This window comes from Aplidium turbinatum, chromosome 5 (genome assembly GCF_918807975.1).
Source record: "Aplidium turbinatum chromosome 5, kaAplTurb1.1, whole genome shotgun sequence".
Classification (NCBI taxonomy): Eukaryota; Metazoa; Chordata; class Ascidiacea; order Aplousobranchia; family Polyclinidae; genus Aplidium; species Aplidium turbinatum.
Genome location: NC_137476.1, coordinates 9,355,768 through 9,371,448, shown reverse-complemented (window position 1 = coordinate 9,371,448; position 15,681 = coordinate 9,355,768). Strand labels below are relative to the sequence as shown.

The 15,681-nt window shown below is 40.2% G+C and overlaps 2 protein-coding genes across 3 annotated transcripts in view; both read left to right on the top strand.

Moving 5' to 3' along the window:
- The window catches only part of LOC145770741 (uncharacterized), a 251,215-nt gene that overhangs the window by 172,705 nt on the left and 62,829 nt on the right, over positions 1–15,681 (top strand). The gene's annotated exons all lie outside the window — the stretch shown is intronic.
- Positions 7,811–15,681, top strand: part of LOC145770142 (b(0,+)-type amino acid transporter 1-like) — a 32,779-nt gene continuing 24,908 nt past the window's right edge. For both annotated transcript variants that reach the window (XR_014289134.1, XM_082581727.1), the window contains exons 1-6: positions 7,811–7,980; positions 8,206–8,353; positions 8,715–8,957; positions 11,543–11,768; positions 12,638–12,682; positions 13,172–13,295. Coding sequence is in view for 1 of the 2 variants with exons in the window: in XM_082581727.1 (XP_082437853.1) it covers positions 7,882–7,980; positions 8,206–8,353; positions 8,715–8,957; positions 11,543–11,768; positions 12,638–12,682; positions 13,172–13,295 (885 nt within the window). In the remaining variant the exon portion in view is untranslated. The remainder of the gene's footprint in view (positions 7,981–8,205; positions 8,354–8,714; positions 8,958–11,542; positions 11,769–12,637; positions 12,683–13,171; positions 13,296–15,681) is intronic.

Here is a 15,681-nt window from a genome sequence, read left to right as displayed (position 1 = left end):
GGCATCAATTTCACCTTGTAAAGGGAACAAAATGCCAACATAAAGCAATCAATCACTTGAAATTTGTCTGTTTTTGCCGCTAGTTAATTACATGCCTTTATTGTTTATCCGAAATACAGTAGAGTGTCTTTCGTTGGTTTGAGATACATGATGTACTTTAGTTTTCCTTTGCATGTAGTGACCGCAGAAATCCGAATTTGTTGTTAATTTTGAGTTCTTTACTGACACTCAGTTGCTGAATATTCCACGTAATCTGTATTTTCCTCGTTGCAGTTAACTTAGCGTGGAGATGAGCACGCCTCGTTTGTGTAATCCATTTGCTTTGCTCGTTAGCTGCATTTCACGTATTTTGACTCAAATCAACAATTCAACATAATCACTGATTATTGTCGCTTTGGTTGGATACGGCAATGACTACACTTAAAGTAAATTCACTGTTTTGGCACGTACATTGTACATCATGCTGTAAAGCTCAGGGAAAGCTATGGTAAGGAAGTGTTGGTTGGTAAAGGAAGTGTTTGTTGAGGTAATGGAAAGACTTCGGTCTTGGAAAAGTTCGTGCAGCTCAATTTTGACAAGTTTCACGTCTGTTTGGCGCATTTTTTTTTAGCTCTGAACAAGTGAACATCTGGTTTGCATTTATCAAGTTTAACGTTTGAGACTTAGAGTTTCTGCACTGTCAGTGGTAGTCTATTCAAGTTCGGAAGGAGAAGCCTTCTTTGCGCTCACCACGCATGCAGTTAGCTCTGTTGTTACGCGCCAGGCTCAAGATCACGCAACGCTGGTTCGACTCACAGGGTGTGCGCTTGAGCAACGCACTTTCAGGACTGCTCTCCATTCAGCGGCACCGAGTGAATGGAATAGTTTCCCGGCAACAACACTTCAACAATCGGAAAACTTCACTCTGTCGATCTCGGTAACCGGCCCTACCAGAAATAACCAATCAAGGCTTTGTCAGTCCGAGGATAAAGATTCAAAAACCAACGGAGTTCCTGAAGCGTTGCAAGCTCTCCGTCTTGTTGATCGCTTAAATACAAAAGTGGACATCCCCTATTTTGAAAGCAGCGCGCTACCGCGACAATATGCTAAAAGAGCGACGTCCCTGGTGCTCACTGCCAGACCTTAAAAACGAATGATAACACGTTTCAGAACCACATTTGCTTGCTCTACCATTTCAAAATCGCTACGGAGAACACGTTCGTCGTAAAATTGTATTTTATGATGCGGTGTTTTTATAAAAAAAACGATTCACTTTAAATTAGAAAATAGCGGAAGTAGGCCTACGACTGAAGCAAATGTAGTAGCCTATCTACCCGCTACATTGGAAAAAGTGTCGCCACTGCAGACGTTAAGCCTACTCTAACAAAAATATAGCTCCACTGTCTCAACCAGAAATGTCTCACTACTTCCACTTAAATACTGTATCGTAAAAATTTTGTGGCTAGTAGGCCTATTTTATTTAAAAATATATATATTATCCTGTTAGAATAACGGGCCTATAAGTTGAATGGGACCGCTTACCGAGCATAACATTTGAAGCATGAGAGGCTCATAGCCTACGGCAATTAACCACCTGAGGTTTTCAGGGCGGACTTAAATAAAGTAACACGGTAATAAAAACCATTTACAGTAAATTTCTCTGTTGTTTTTCGTTCAGGCATTACTGTTTTCTTCAAGATCTGGTTTGGGAAGCAGACGTTTAATGTGAAAGGAGCAACAACAATCAGAAACTTCACTTTGTCTATCTCGGTAACCGGCCCTGCGTCAAGAGCCTCTGCAAATAAGCGAAACTACCAGGAATAACCGATCAAAGCTTTGTCAGGCTGAGGATAACAATTCAAAACCAACCAACCAATGTATATGCACAGGGCCGGATTTAGCTGATGGGAGCCCGGGGCACTTTTGGATCGGGGGGCCCCTGCCCAAAAAAAATTTTCGCGCCTGCGGCTTGAAAAACCACCTCTACGTCTACAGTAGCATTAATCCAGCACTGCACTGCACAACATTTTGCACAAACTTCAAAGGCTGAAAGAAAAAAATAATAATAACATAAAATCACATTTTTTCCACGTAGAGGGGGCTTCAAAAGTCGGGGGGCTCGGGGCACCTGCACCCTCTGCCCCCCCTAAATCCGGGCCTGTATATGCATACTTCCAGTAAGTTAGAAATAATAGAAGGTGTTTTAAGATAAAACCTGCAACACAACCACAAGTGGCGCTAAAGAACCGTAAATTACGGTAGGCACTTTGACATAGGACAGTTTTCCTTGCGAATCAGCTGATTTCAGTCATGCGACTCAGCACGTGATATTCTGACCGATCTACTCGAAAGATTTTTGATACAAAGAAAATTAAGTGAATGTATCGCCACAAGCAAAAAAATTCACAAACTTTAGGCTTCTTTGAGTTCACAACGATTCACTTTGAACGAATTAGCCTCTGCGAGTTTTCAAAACATCTCATTTTTGCTGCATGTTCCCTAAAATCAGCTTTGTAAGTGATCATGTAGGCCATGGCCTTTAGAGCTACGGCTAGCTATGGCTAGCTTTCTTGATCTTCTCAAAAGTGAAGAACTATAGTGTTTGTTGAGGTTACTAACAGTTCGGGAACTTGCATTAGCTTTGTTATACAGTATATCACTTAAATGTGATTATACGACATCAGCTTAATGAATTATAGGCTACAGCCAGGGGCTCCGAAAGGAGGGGGAAGTCGGGCAACTTTCCCCCTAGAGTAAGATTGTAAAGGAAAAAACGAGTACGATAGTTTTTCATTTTTTCACGTTTGAGGGGGCCCATTATCGCCACGAAAATAATAGTGTACCGTACCAACTTAAAAAATATACAAATTTTTGAATGAAATAGGCAGCTCCAAGTATTTTTCGTTCATGGCACGATATAGATGCTACTTCAGATGTTTCTCATCAAGAACAAATCATTCTCGTAATTAGGTAGGCTATGTTCAACTGCTTCAAGACGAGAAAAAATTGATCCTGTTAAGCCTACTGACTTCTGCATCAGTAAAGAATTTCTATTGTTATAACTTGAAAACTGATGCTGCTGTGTTTGTCTAAGCGCGTAGTCTACTATTCTTGCTTAACCAACTGAACCTTGACTTCAAAAACTGCGTTGGTCAGGCATATAGCTCCAACATGTCTGGAAAGATTAAAAATGTTCAGGCATGATTCAATTTAAGGGAAGTAAATCCTTTTTGCGTATTTTCTACTTATGGATGCGATTGCTTAAATCTGGTTGGAGTTCATAGTGTTGTCCAGATGTCATATCATTTTTGGAGTAATTGATCGACTGTAAGGCTAAGCTTGTGTCATTTTTAATTGTAGGCTAACCCGGCCAGATTCGAAATTCTGAAGAAATCTGTCTCATCCAAGCAGCCTGCTTGAGTAGTTTCAAATCTATGCTTCTCTGCATTTTGTGGATTACAGTTCTAAACAATATTTGCTCGACTAACCTATTCATACAGCGATGAAGAACTGTTCAATGGATAGTAGGATATTCAATTGATAGACGTCCGCCCCGATAGCTCAGTTGGTTAGCGAGTGTGACTTCGTGAACGAAGAAGCTTCAAGATCAAGCGGCGCTAGTCCAACTCTCTGAGTGTGCGCTTGAGCAACGCATTCTGAGGACTGCTCTCAATTCAGCGGCACCTAATGGATGGAATAATTCCCCGACAACAATACTTCAATAATCGGAAACTTTACTTCTTCTTCTCTCGTTTGACTACTTGTCGGTTTGTTGTCATTAGTCGAATCCAGGGCTCACCACGTGGAGGTTGACAACTTGAGCCCTTGAGGAAACTTTACTCTGTCAATCTCAGTTACCGACAATGCGTCAAAAGCCTCTACAAGTATGCGAAACTATTCTCGCAAAGTATGACAATCAAATCTCGAAACTACTCAGTTGCATCCGCCGCTGTTACAACATGGGCCTACTTTTTGTGTATTATTATAGGTCTACTTTTGTTTCTGTCACCAAGAATAAAATAATATTAGCCTTAATTTAAGAGCAGTTGACGTAATTTCATCCACCTTGGTATAATTCTAAGCTACCTCCCATGAAAATTTTCTGTGTACGCCACTGGTAGTCGATGTGGATATCTGCGAAGTGCTTGTTTTGCAGTTCACCACAGATAAAACTTTTCATGTCCACTCGTGTGGACAGGTCTGTTTGTTTGTTTGTTTGTTTGTTTGTTTGTTTATCTTTATCCTGCATTGCGGGAAAGCGGACTTGAGCGCTATGCATCGGTGTACGCCTTCCGACATACACCTGACCCACGCTGCAGCCGACGGCAATATCTGTTTCCGGTTGTCTACTCTGCTTATGACTTAAATTTGGTACGGTACTACCCATTACTCGAAATCGATCACTGGGTAGAGGCAATTATCGTAAAGTTTCTTGCCCAGAGAAACAACAGCAGGTTGTTCTACTATTCAATGCAAGACACAAAACGCTGGCAATGCACCAAGCAAAGATTGAAAAGTTTTAACTTCTGCTTTAATGACAGACACAGTTTAATCGTCGTGTGAGCAGTATTTACTATAGACTAATAAAAAGATGGATTTTTTTTAGTACTGGTAGGCTATTTATCAGACCAAATCAGATACTCTTTCATTTTCTAAATAATGTTGTTATTGGTTTTGTTGACGTCATCATAAAGCGGTCGGTTGACTTTGATTAAAACTATTACGACTGAATTTTTAGTGCTTAAGCCGATATAAAACAAGAAGCTTTGCAGTGATAGTTGCTGTACTTGGTTATGTTTTAGATTCAAACTCTTTTATTTTTCCTGCATAGCAGCACATCGGGTACGTTTTCAACACAGATTAGGCCTATTAGTGCTTGCAGCTGAGCATATTGGTGGCAGCCTACCAGAATGGTAGACAAAGACTGCAGAACAAACAGAGTCAGCTACCAACCTCGTAAATCAACAATTGAATGAGCAAATTAATGTTACACCAAAGCGGACAAAGAAAAACAGAACAACTGATGAGGCGATTGTAGCCCACTCTTGAACGATTTTACACCAGGCAGTGAGAAGGATGCAGCTTTTAGTTCTAAGTTTTGGTGTTTTTGGATTTTGTTTTTGGATTTTGTTCAAGTTTTTGGATTTTGAATCTTTGTCCTCGGACTGACTGGACAAAACCTTAACAGGTTATTCCTGGTAACTTCACATCTTTGTAGACTTGTAGAGGCTTTTTGACGCAGTGCCAGTTTCCGAGATTGGTAGAGTGAAGTTTTCCGATTGTGGAAATATTGTTGCCGAGGAATTAATCTATCCACTATGTGCCGCTGAATGGAGAACAGTCCTGAAATGCGTTGCTTAGTTCTAAGTAAGCAAATGAGGATAAAGTAAAGCAAACGGTGAAAAATAGACTAGCCTATGGTTCATTCAAAAGAAATCGGATTGACGAGATAAATAGATTCTACAGACCTGTTAGAAATGCTACTTCTTTTTCAACAAATTAATCATCATTTTATCGGTTGTGACCTCCCTTATCCATTTTACTTAAGTTAGCTTTTGGTTTTGTAACCAGTTTGGGTGGGCTATCTTTCAGCCCGTAATTTGTTGGTGATGTTAAAATATTTCATTTTTGTCGTTTTTTTGTTCGTTTTCATTGCGCAATGCCAGCTAACATTTTACTTTCTAATGAGTTTAATTTCTTGCAATGCGTCCGAAGCAGGCTATCGCGATTTTCTAAGGTTGATGTTGTTTTCTGCCATTCTGGTTATCGTCTATTTATTTGTTAGCAAATTCGGTTATTTTCATTCCCTCTCAGCCAATGCGTATTAGCTTCATGCGACTCTACAATTCAAAACTTTTTAATGTAAAGTTTTTTGCATGTCCATTGTCCAATGTAGGCTACAGATAAACACAACAGACAAACGAATTAAATTCTAAGCCTATTGGTTGCTGCCGATTGTTGGTGTTTTTGTGGCAATATAGTAGGCTACTGGTAGGCTATTGTTTTTGAATTCTCTGGCAATACTTTTAAATAGATTTACTACTTTTTACATCTAAATATTTGATCGGCTGTTCATCCTGTCTTTTTCATATTAACTTTACAGCTTGGAAACGAAGTTTTTTGTCTAACATGGTAGGCTACTACTTTTTTACTGTGCGATGCAGTTGGTTAAACAGCCAGTAGGCTATGCTGTCGACAGATCTATGCATGAAATCTTGGACGATTGATTTACCTATTTGTAAACCTCTTTGCTATCGTAATTGTTTTTCTGTTGACTGGTGAATCTTATTTGGTGTTACAAGCAACCGAAGAATTTCTCTTTTGTGCTTATTTGCAGAAAAGATCAGTCGAAGGCTTTGGCAAATGAACAGCAAGAAGTTTTCATTTTATTTGTTTCTGTGTTTTAGCACAACTCTGTAAATGAGACGTAAGCAAAGACAAATGCAAAAGACTATTTATACATTTGTTTTGTACACACAAATTATAGTCTAAACTCTAAACCAAGGGTCGGCAGCCACTCGTGGCCAGGTGCTGGTCCGTGAGGAACGTTTTAAGAAATAAAAACTATTAAAACTATTGACAAAGACATCTCATCAATTTGCATCCACTGTGTTATTTTGTGTGAAAGCATTCTTAAATGTTTTCGCAAGCATTTTCTCAGATCATGCAAGGTTTTGTGACACAATTTTTTGCCTTCTACGCCTATGGCATACCATTGTGCAACGGCACGTATACGGAAAACTCTGGTAAACTATTATGCAGTGGCTCATTAAAAGATGAAGTAGGGCAATTAAAAGGGACGACTATGGTACCGTTTGAGCCCCCCAAAAAAACAATTAGGCCATTACTTTAGGTATAGCATAGAGAGCAATGTACCAAAAAAGTTGAGAGCCACTGGATTAGAAGATTCAATGTAAAAGCTTATAAAACCAATTTGAAGGGTTTTTTTATAGCCCTTTATTGTTCAAACAATTTATATGCAATAAGCCAATATGCTTTTGTTCAATGTTTAATTTACTTTTCATGTGTAAAGTTTGACGTCAGGATATGGGCTAATGCTTTTTCAATGTGGAATGCTGTTTAACTCCTGGACAAAACTTGCTTTTTGTTCAGAAATAACTTAACTGGTTTTGATGGCACAAGAATTTGAACTGAATAATCACTAACTAGTGCACACCAATCAGATTTGTAAAGGTTTTCGTAAGTGTGAAGAAAGGCGTTCTTCCCGGCTATCAGCACAAGGCTGATTACTCACTAGCACAGCGAGCTGCAGTGACGCTTCGCTAACCAGAACGGTGTAGCTTCCACGCCAGCCATTGAGACCTCCAATTAAACGTTTAAGTTATTTTGGCAGCCGATGGAATGCCAAAATTCGGCTGCCAAAATAACTTAAACGTTTAATTGGAGGTCTCAATGGCTGGCGTGGAAGCTACACCGTTCTGGTTAGCGAAGCGTCACTGCAGCTCGCTGTGCTAGTGAGTAATCAGCCTTGTGCTGATAGCCGGGAAGAACGCCTTTCTTCACATTGACCTACCCCTGGCACCTGCTGGTTTTGTTGGCTCTTTCTTTCCACAAAGATAAGAGTTAAACTGACTGGTAAAGCGGCGGTCGATTACTCAAGTGGCAAGAATACGGTGCGATACTGATGAGCCCAGCCTCATGGGCGAAACACGTGTCTATCGCTGTCTATTCGATGCTACAATCGGCTGCCAAAATAACTTAAAGGTTTTCGTAAGTTTATATTCTTTTTAAGTTCCTATATACAATCAAGTTTTTTCGATCATTCTAATTATTATTTTGTGTTAATTTATCAAAAGATATTTGTATTAGGTCGAATAATAGAACAGTGGATATTTTTAGTTAAATTTACCAAGAAGATTAAGAAAATAATCAGAAGCAACCATGGATACCGAGTTGCGGCACCGAACAAATCAAGTTTCAAAAGAAGACGAAGCGAATGAAAAGGACAAGAAAAGCGATGTTATTGAACTGAAACAAGAAGTAGGCTAACTACCGTACTGTAAATTATTTTAAAAGATTTTAAACTTAGGCTATATCATGTTTTGTAAAGTAGGCTACTTGATTCCTGATAATGATAAAAAACGGAAGAAACTGGATATTAATTTACAGACGGAATTTGTGTGAAAAAAAACTTCTCATAAGTTACAAGCGAGAAAAATTTTAGGCTATCATACTATTTCTGTAACTGTGTTTATTTTTGTGAAGGTTGGCCTGATTGGAGGCATATCCTTAGTGGTGGGGACAATGATAGGATCAGGAATATTTCTGTCTCCAGCCAACATTATCTCAAATGTGGATTCCTTAGGAGCAAGCCTTTGCGTGTGGGCTGGGTGTGGTTTACTTGCAACTTTAGGTGATAACTTGATACAAGCTTAAAAATCTACAGCCATGTTTCAGAATGTGCAGTATTTCGCCTTTTTATAAGTTAGTAAATATCCTATTTAAAAGAATGTCTGTTTAGACAGCTACCTTATCGAAAACAATCAGCTGTCTTTTGCAAGACACTGAGTGACAGACTTAGGCCTAGGCCACTTACAGTAGCAGTAGCCTACTTATTACTTGTCGTCTACTTAGTTTTCATAAACTAGAATTTGTTCGAATACTACTTTTGCATCTGTCTGTTCGAACAGCATAGGCCTAAGTTGAAATATTTACTTTGCTGCATGGTAGGCTTATCATACTTGATCAAATGATAACCAGAAAGTATTTTTCAGCCGCTTTGAGCTACGTGGAGCTAGGCTTGATGATCAGAAAGTCAGGAGGTGAATACCAGTATTTAAAAGCTGCTTATGGCAACATGGTAGGATTTCTACTGGCTTGGACTAGTGTTGTCGTTACTAAACCATCGTCTTTCGCCATTATTGCCATTGGATTTGCGCAGTACGTTACTGCGCCGTTTTATCCCGGATGTTTACCTCCTGACACAATACAAAAGTGCGCGGCAGCGTTTTGCATACGTAAGTAAATAGCCTAAGCAATTTTAAGTGTATTATAATTAATAAACAAACGTTTAAAATTACAAAAGGATGTTGTATTTGGTAGTTATTGAGGCCTGATTTGATTTAGGCTACAAGCATAGCCTACGGATGCTGATAGGAGTCAGTTTTGGGATTAAGTGGTCAAATTATTAGCTAGATTTTTTATTATCAAATTAACCCAAACGCTGGACTCCTATGACATCAGTATAGTAGGAATCTTTCTTTTTTCGCCGGAGGACATGGGTCAATGTTCTGCTTAACTAAGGGCTGCTATATGCCAGACATGCAAATTAAATCAAATTGAACAAACCTACAGTCAGGGGTGGATTAGCAAACTGAACCGGCCCGGGAATTTAGAAACAAAGGCGGTCCAATTTCATCAAACCAAATGTAGTAGCCTGTACCAGTAGCGCACCCAGAAAAAAGTTTAGGGGGGGCTAATTCAGAAATGTCGGCTGAGTGAATTGCGAGAATAGTGACAGCAGTGACGTATCTTGGTGGGTTGAGCAAGGGAAGCAATGAAAGTCGTAGGGGCAAAAGCGTGCCGAAGGCACGCGTATTCTAGGGGGGTCCGGGGGCATGCCCCCCGCAAAATTTTTGCAAAACTACACTGAAATAATGGATTATAGTGCCTTCTGGAAACATTTTTTGGGTAATATTTGTATGAAATTTATTAGCAGATAAACAGCTATTAACTTAAAATGAAAGGTAGTTCTTAACAAAGGGCAAAAACTGCGGCTCAAATTAGAGAACACCAAAAATTCAGCTTAACTGCTCAGTTACAGCTACCTACTGCTGTAGTAGCCAGGATATCAGTGTAAATCTAACATTAGGCTCAAACTTTTCCTTGCGAGGCAAATATAACCCCGAAGCCTTAGATTTTCTCATTAGGCTACGCACCGGAATAATACCCAACAGGAAGTAACTCTGAGATTGCTTCCACAGATTAGTTTAAAGAAACGTAAATCGCGTAAACTTTGATCTGCTTTTTTCCTTTGTTTCTTCGTATAGCAAAAACGAGAGCAATGGATGCGGTACGAATCTCTGCTTCCGTAAGCTTCCAACTTTTTAAAATTAAAACCTAGACGGGGACATGAGTTAGAAACTGTTCTATTCGTATTCAGGTAAAGAAATTACGAAATCGTTTTACTGAAAAAATTTTTTTTTTCAATTTTGGTAGGGGAAGCAATGCTTTCCTTGAGGATACGCCCCTGAGTGACAGTGACTATTGTCATTGACTATTGTCAGTGACTAGGCCAATACCCATCCCTTTGATTAATATTTAAGGCACTCACGGCCCACAACCCACCGGTTGCCGATACATCAGGATTTGTTCTCTCAATCAGATTACAAGTTGGCCTAGTGAACCCCATGTTACTAGCACCATCAGCATCCTACATTCCTACGTCTACTCTCGCAATCTTCTATAGATCTTGACTTTTTCCTCATGTATGACAAAATAGAATTAGCTTTCTGTTTGCATAAGTGCGAAAACAACAACTAGCACGAAAACAGTTTGAAACAAAACACGAAACATTCAAAATTAGTTCGTATTTTCAGCTGAAGTCCTAAACGCCTTCGTCTTTCTGCTCAAATTTCGTATACAGTTTTACATGTCCGTGTGATTCAGCATTGACGTAGGCTACGGTAGCCTACATCGGTATGTCCACCAGTGACCAGACATTTGACGACGAGAGCATCTGAACTTTAAAAGTGCCATCAAAGACCTAATCATGGAGTGTTCTTTATGTACCGATCGAAAATTCTCTGCTGACTCATTTAAAATTTTACGCAAAGGCAAATTTTACATCAAAATTCAGGAAGCAGTGTTAATCAAAAGCTACAACCCAAATTTAAACAAAAAATTAACTTATTTGCTGGAGGCGCGTCTATTTTTCTCAACATTTACTTGATGTAGGTATCATGTTCCCTGTGGAGCAAATTTTTTTGTAGTTATTCACGTAGTTGCCTTTTCCTAATGGTTGAAATTTATTGTATTTTTACAGATATTTTCAGGTTCCTGATGAGGGCTTAAGTTAAATCGAAAACGTTCTAGTGTTAAAACTATTTGTAAATATGTAAAAAATATTGTTATAATGATCAGCCCTGTTGTATTCCTGTGTCTTATTCATATCTAACCTGTAAGCAAAAGGTATAAATGGGGAACATACAAAAACTTGATTTTTGGTGGCGGGTTTGGTGGGGCTTGAGCCCCCTTAGCCCCATGCTGGGTGCGCTACAGGCCCTGTACGACAAGTTACAATGCTAATTTCACAAACCATTTAAAAAAAATGTCTGCACGTTTTTCAGCACTGAAAGATAAGTGAGAGAGACACGTCCTAAATAGTTGGGCCACATGGTAAAGAAAGGCGAAGATTACGTCAGAAGAAGAGTGAGACAATTGGAAGTTGAGAAACGAAAGCGAAGAAGGCCGAAGAGAAGATGGAGAGACTGTGTAGGCTACTGTAGTAGAAAATATGGAAATAGTAAGAGAAAGAAGAATATGCTGCTGACAGGGTGATAACAGTGAATGGAATTTCAAGATTTTTCTTTTTTTCTTGCAGTTCTTATTACAACAATCAACTGCTTTAGCGTGAAAGTTTCCAATGCAATCCAAATTTTCTTTACCGCTGTTAAGCTGCTGGCTATAGCCGCGATAATCGTTGGGGGATTAGTCATGCTGGGTCAAGGAAATACCGAGAACTTCGAAAATGCATTCGCAGGCACTAAGGTTTCAGTGTCAGCACTCGCTCTTGGATTCTACAGTGGTTTATGGTCGTATGACGGATGGTAAGAGACACCAGTAAGCTATGAACACTATTTTTAATATTTGTTCAGCAATCAGCATTAATTAGTAAACTATGCTTTATCACAATTTCCAAACCTATAGGCCTTCCCTATTTTGCTTATAGTTTGTATTTAAGGCCAAGATCGAATAAAAATAGAATAACTTACGCCATACTTGAGTTTCATTCTTGTTTGGGGTCATAGCTTGAGAACCAATAAACACCAAATCGGACAACTCACTGTCAGAGCTCCACATGTACAATTTAACATCATAATTTTAAGAAGAGGCTGTTCATTAAGGTCAACCTATTGAATGGAACAGTTTGATGGTGACCACCCAAAACAAAAACCTAAAGATCCTAAACATGTGTCTGTTGTCGCAGTAAAAACTCCTCATCTGAAAAAGAATGAAACTATTTTGATTACATAGTTCAAAAATCTTTCCCTTTGCTATCATCTGTCTTACATTTTTGTTTTATCTGGAGTTATGCTTTGTAGTTGAAGACTTAAAAAAGTAAACGAGAAAGCAAAAAAAAAACTAACGTTAAGTGTTTTTCCAAGACATGGTTGCTTGCTTTCTATTGGCGTCAACTGACGCCCTTTCAAACATCGGGCAAACCTATGCACCACTGGGCCGTGCGCCAGGCCAAACACAAAACCTTCTTCTGATATTTCAAGTAGGCCTATTATAGAATAAAACGGCCCATTTTCTCTTTTGCTGTTGTTGTAAGTCCGATTAATTATGTTGCTTATTTTTCCTCTGCATCAAATACAACTTTACCCGTTAATATTAAGCCTTTGTAATATTTTATTCTTACCTCAGATCTGTGTATCAGACATTAGAATTTCCTCATTGAGTAAATGATTTTCAGGAATCAGTTGAACTTTATCACGGAAGAATTGAAAAACCCGTTGAGGTGAGTACGCAAAGGTTCATCAATAATAACCCAAACAGCAAAATTCGTCATTTTTACATTGATTCAACGTCTGCAGACGTTGAATCAATGTAAAAATGACGGATTTTGCTGCCTGGAAAATGAACCTTTTAAGAAGTAGCCTAAATGTTTTTTTTTAATTTTTGAAATTGAAGTAATATCGTATAGTATGGTTGACCTAACCAATGCAATGACAAGAATTAATTTTGGTCAAGCGGATTAGTAAACTTTGGTAAACTTTTTAGCTAGATTTAAATAGTAGGCCATGTGAGGCTTGAAAAATACATCTACCGATTTCCTATCATTCTTGGCGGATAGTTTGGCATCCAGTGCTAATAGAAATCTCTCGTTTATTGGCATAGTCTGCGGTAGGATGACTTGATACAGCTGCTTGCTTAAAAACTTGTGATTGCAGATAGTTTGGTCAGGTAACTAAAGTAAAAAATTAAAAAAAAAAATTCTAATGTTTAGAAACTTCCCACTGACAATTATAGTTGGAATTCCAATGGTCACAATCTTGTACATCTTGGTAAACGTCGCGTATTTTTCCGTTATGACTCCTAATGAAGTGATCAGCTCTTCAGCAGTGGCTATTGTGAGTTGATTTATTGTCTTTCATAATTGTAAATAGTATGATGAGGTTATCGAACCTCAAAATAAATAATATAAAAAACTTCAGTGAATAAGTAGGGAAATATAGCTCAATGTTTTCTACCTGACGGAAGTGTTTACATTGTAGTCAGATACCAGTTACTACCACTTTGGCTACTTCATCGCCGTAATGATCTGTATGCTTATGAAAAAAGGCAACGGGCAGCGAGCATTGTTGACCTACTAGTTTTATCCCAGTGATCGGAGATGAGGTACCAGTGCTATCAGGTACCAGTGAACTTCGTAGTAATGTTTTTCACATTGTAGGCCTGGGTTTAGTTTTCTTTTCGACCCGATACCTTGTCCAAGACCAATAGTCTTCAATCCGTGAACAAAATTCCCACACTGTTGATTTTGTTAGACAAACAAAAAGTCAAATTGAAAGTAAGACATGGAAAGAGCAACCTAGTCAATAAAAATGTCCTTTTGAACTTGATCCAATGTCTGCAGAAGTTGAATGAATGTAAAAAGGACTAAATTGTGAGTTGGAAAAAGGTCGAGAAAATGTAAATTTCAAATACCAACAAATGCTAAAACTTTTATTTTAGCAAATATAGTGGTATTGCTAAGAAGTCACCTAGGAGTAAGATGATAGCGTTGAAGTAGAAAACATAAATGTTTGACAAAAATAAAAAACTTTTATCACCTTCTGAATTGCCTCATGTTTGTTTAAAACAATTCAACAACAATTATAGTTTACAGATTTTAGCATCTAGTTCTCACACTTCTCACCATCGACTTCTCACACTCAAGCCGCAAAGCATGGAGCATCATCAACAACCTCACTGGGCGCTCAGCAAACTCCCCTCGTCAGTGCCCCGTTTCTGCTAATGCCATCGCTTCCCAGCTAGTGCAGAACGGGGTGTACAAGACAAAGGACCGCAAGGCATCCCGCCTTGTTGCCAAGGAAGTGTCTGCCCTATGGCGAGTGGAAACACCACCAGAAGAAACAATCTCTGGAGACTTCACTCCAGAGGAATTCGCCACCGCCCTCCGCCTAGTGAAACCACACAAGTCTCCAGGGCCCGATAAGATCTGCCCTGAGCTTGTGCTCCATGCTGGCCATGCCCTAAAGTCCTGGTTACGTAGATTCCTCTCTTCCTGCCTGCACCACCTCACAATCCCAAAAATCTGGAGAAGAGCTTTAGTAGTTGCGATCCCTAAGCCTCACAAGCCACCAGAGGACCCAAGGAGTTATCGTCCGATATCCCTCCTCTGTGTTCCTTTCAAGATCCTCGAAAGACTGATCTATGCCCGCGTCAACCCAATCATCGACCCGCTCCTTCCAAAAGAGCAAGCTGGGTTTCGGCGCGGAAAATCCACTGTAGATCAGGTCACACTGTTGACCCAAGACATCGAGGACTGCTTTGAGGCAAAAAAGAAGGCCGGCGCTGTCTTTCTAGATCTCACAGCTGCCTACGATACCGTATGGCATCGCGGCCTTACTTACAAGCTGCTTCGCCTGCTTCCTGACCGACATATGGTCCATATGATTATGGAACTTGTCAGGAATCGAAGCTTCACCCTCACCACCGGCAACCCACGGCGAAGCAGACTGAGACGCCTGAAAAACGGCGTCCCACAGGGATCGGTCCTGGCTCCACTTCTTTTCAACATCTACACCCACGACCTGCCAACCACGGTCTCCGCAAAATACGCTTATGCGGACGATCTGGCAATTCTCCACTCCACAAAGTCGTGGGAAAATCTAGAAGACACCTTGAGCCAGGACATGCAAACCATCTCAGCTTATCTCCAGAACTGGCGACTGAAACTCAGCGAAACCAAAACTGTTGCGGCAGCTTTCCACCTACACAATCGGGAAGCTGATCGTGAGCTACATGTCCACAACAACGGAAAACCTCTGTCCTTCTGCCCCGAGCCAAGGTACCTTGGGGTGACACTAGACAGATCGCTCACATACCGCCACCATTTGGTGTCACTGCGCAAGAAACTGACATCCCGCGCTGCATTACTGAAGCGCCTGGCAGGCTCTAGCTGGGGGGCGAGGGCTGACACTTTGCGAATAGCAGCCTTAGCCCTTGTCTACTCTTCAGCAGAGTACTGTGCACCTGTCTGGTGCCGCAGTGCTCACTGCCACAACATCGACACTGCCATAAACAGCGCCCTGCGCACAGTCACCGGATGCCTGCGTCCCACACCATTGGACAATCTCCCCATTCTCGCTGGCATCCAACCTGCTGAGCTTCGTTGCGAAGAAGCCACTCTGTCCCTCGGTCGACGGGCACTGGAGCCTAATCATCTTCTCCACCACAAGATCTCTGCCTTCCCAAACGGGCACCCCCGCCGACTGAAATCAAGACACCCAT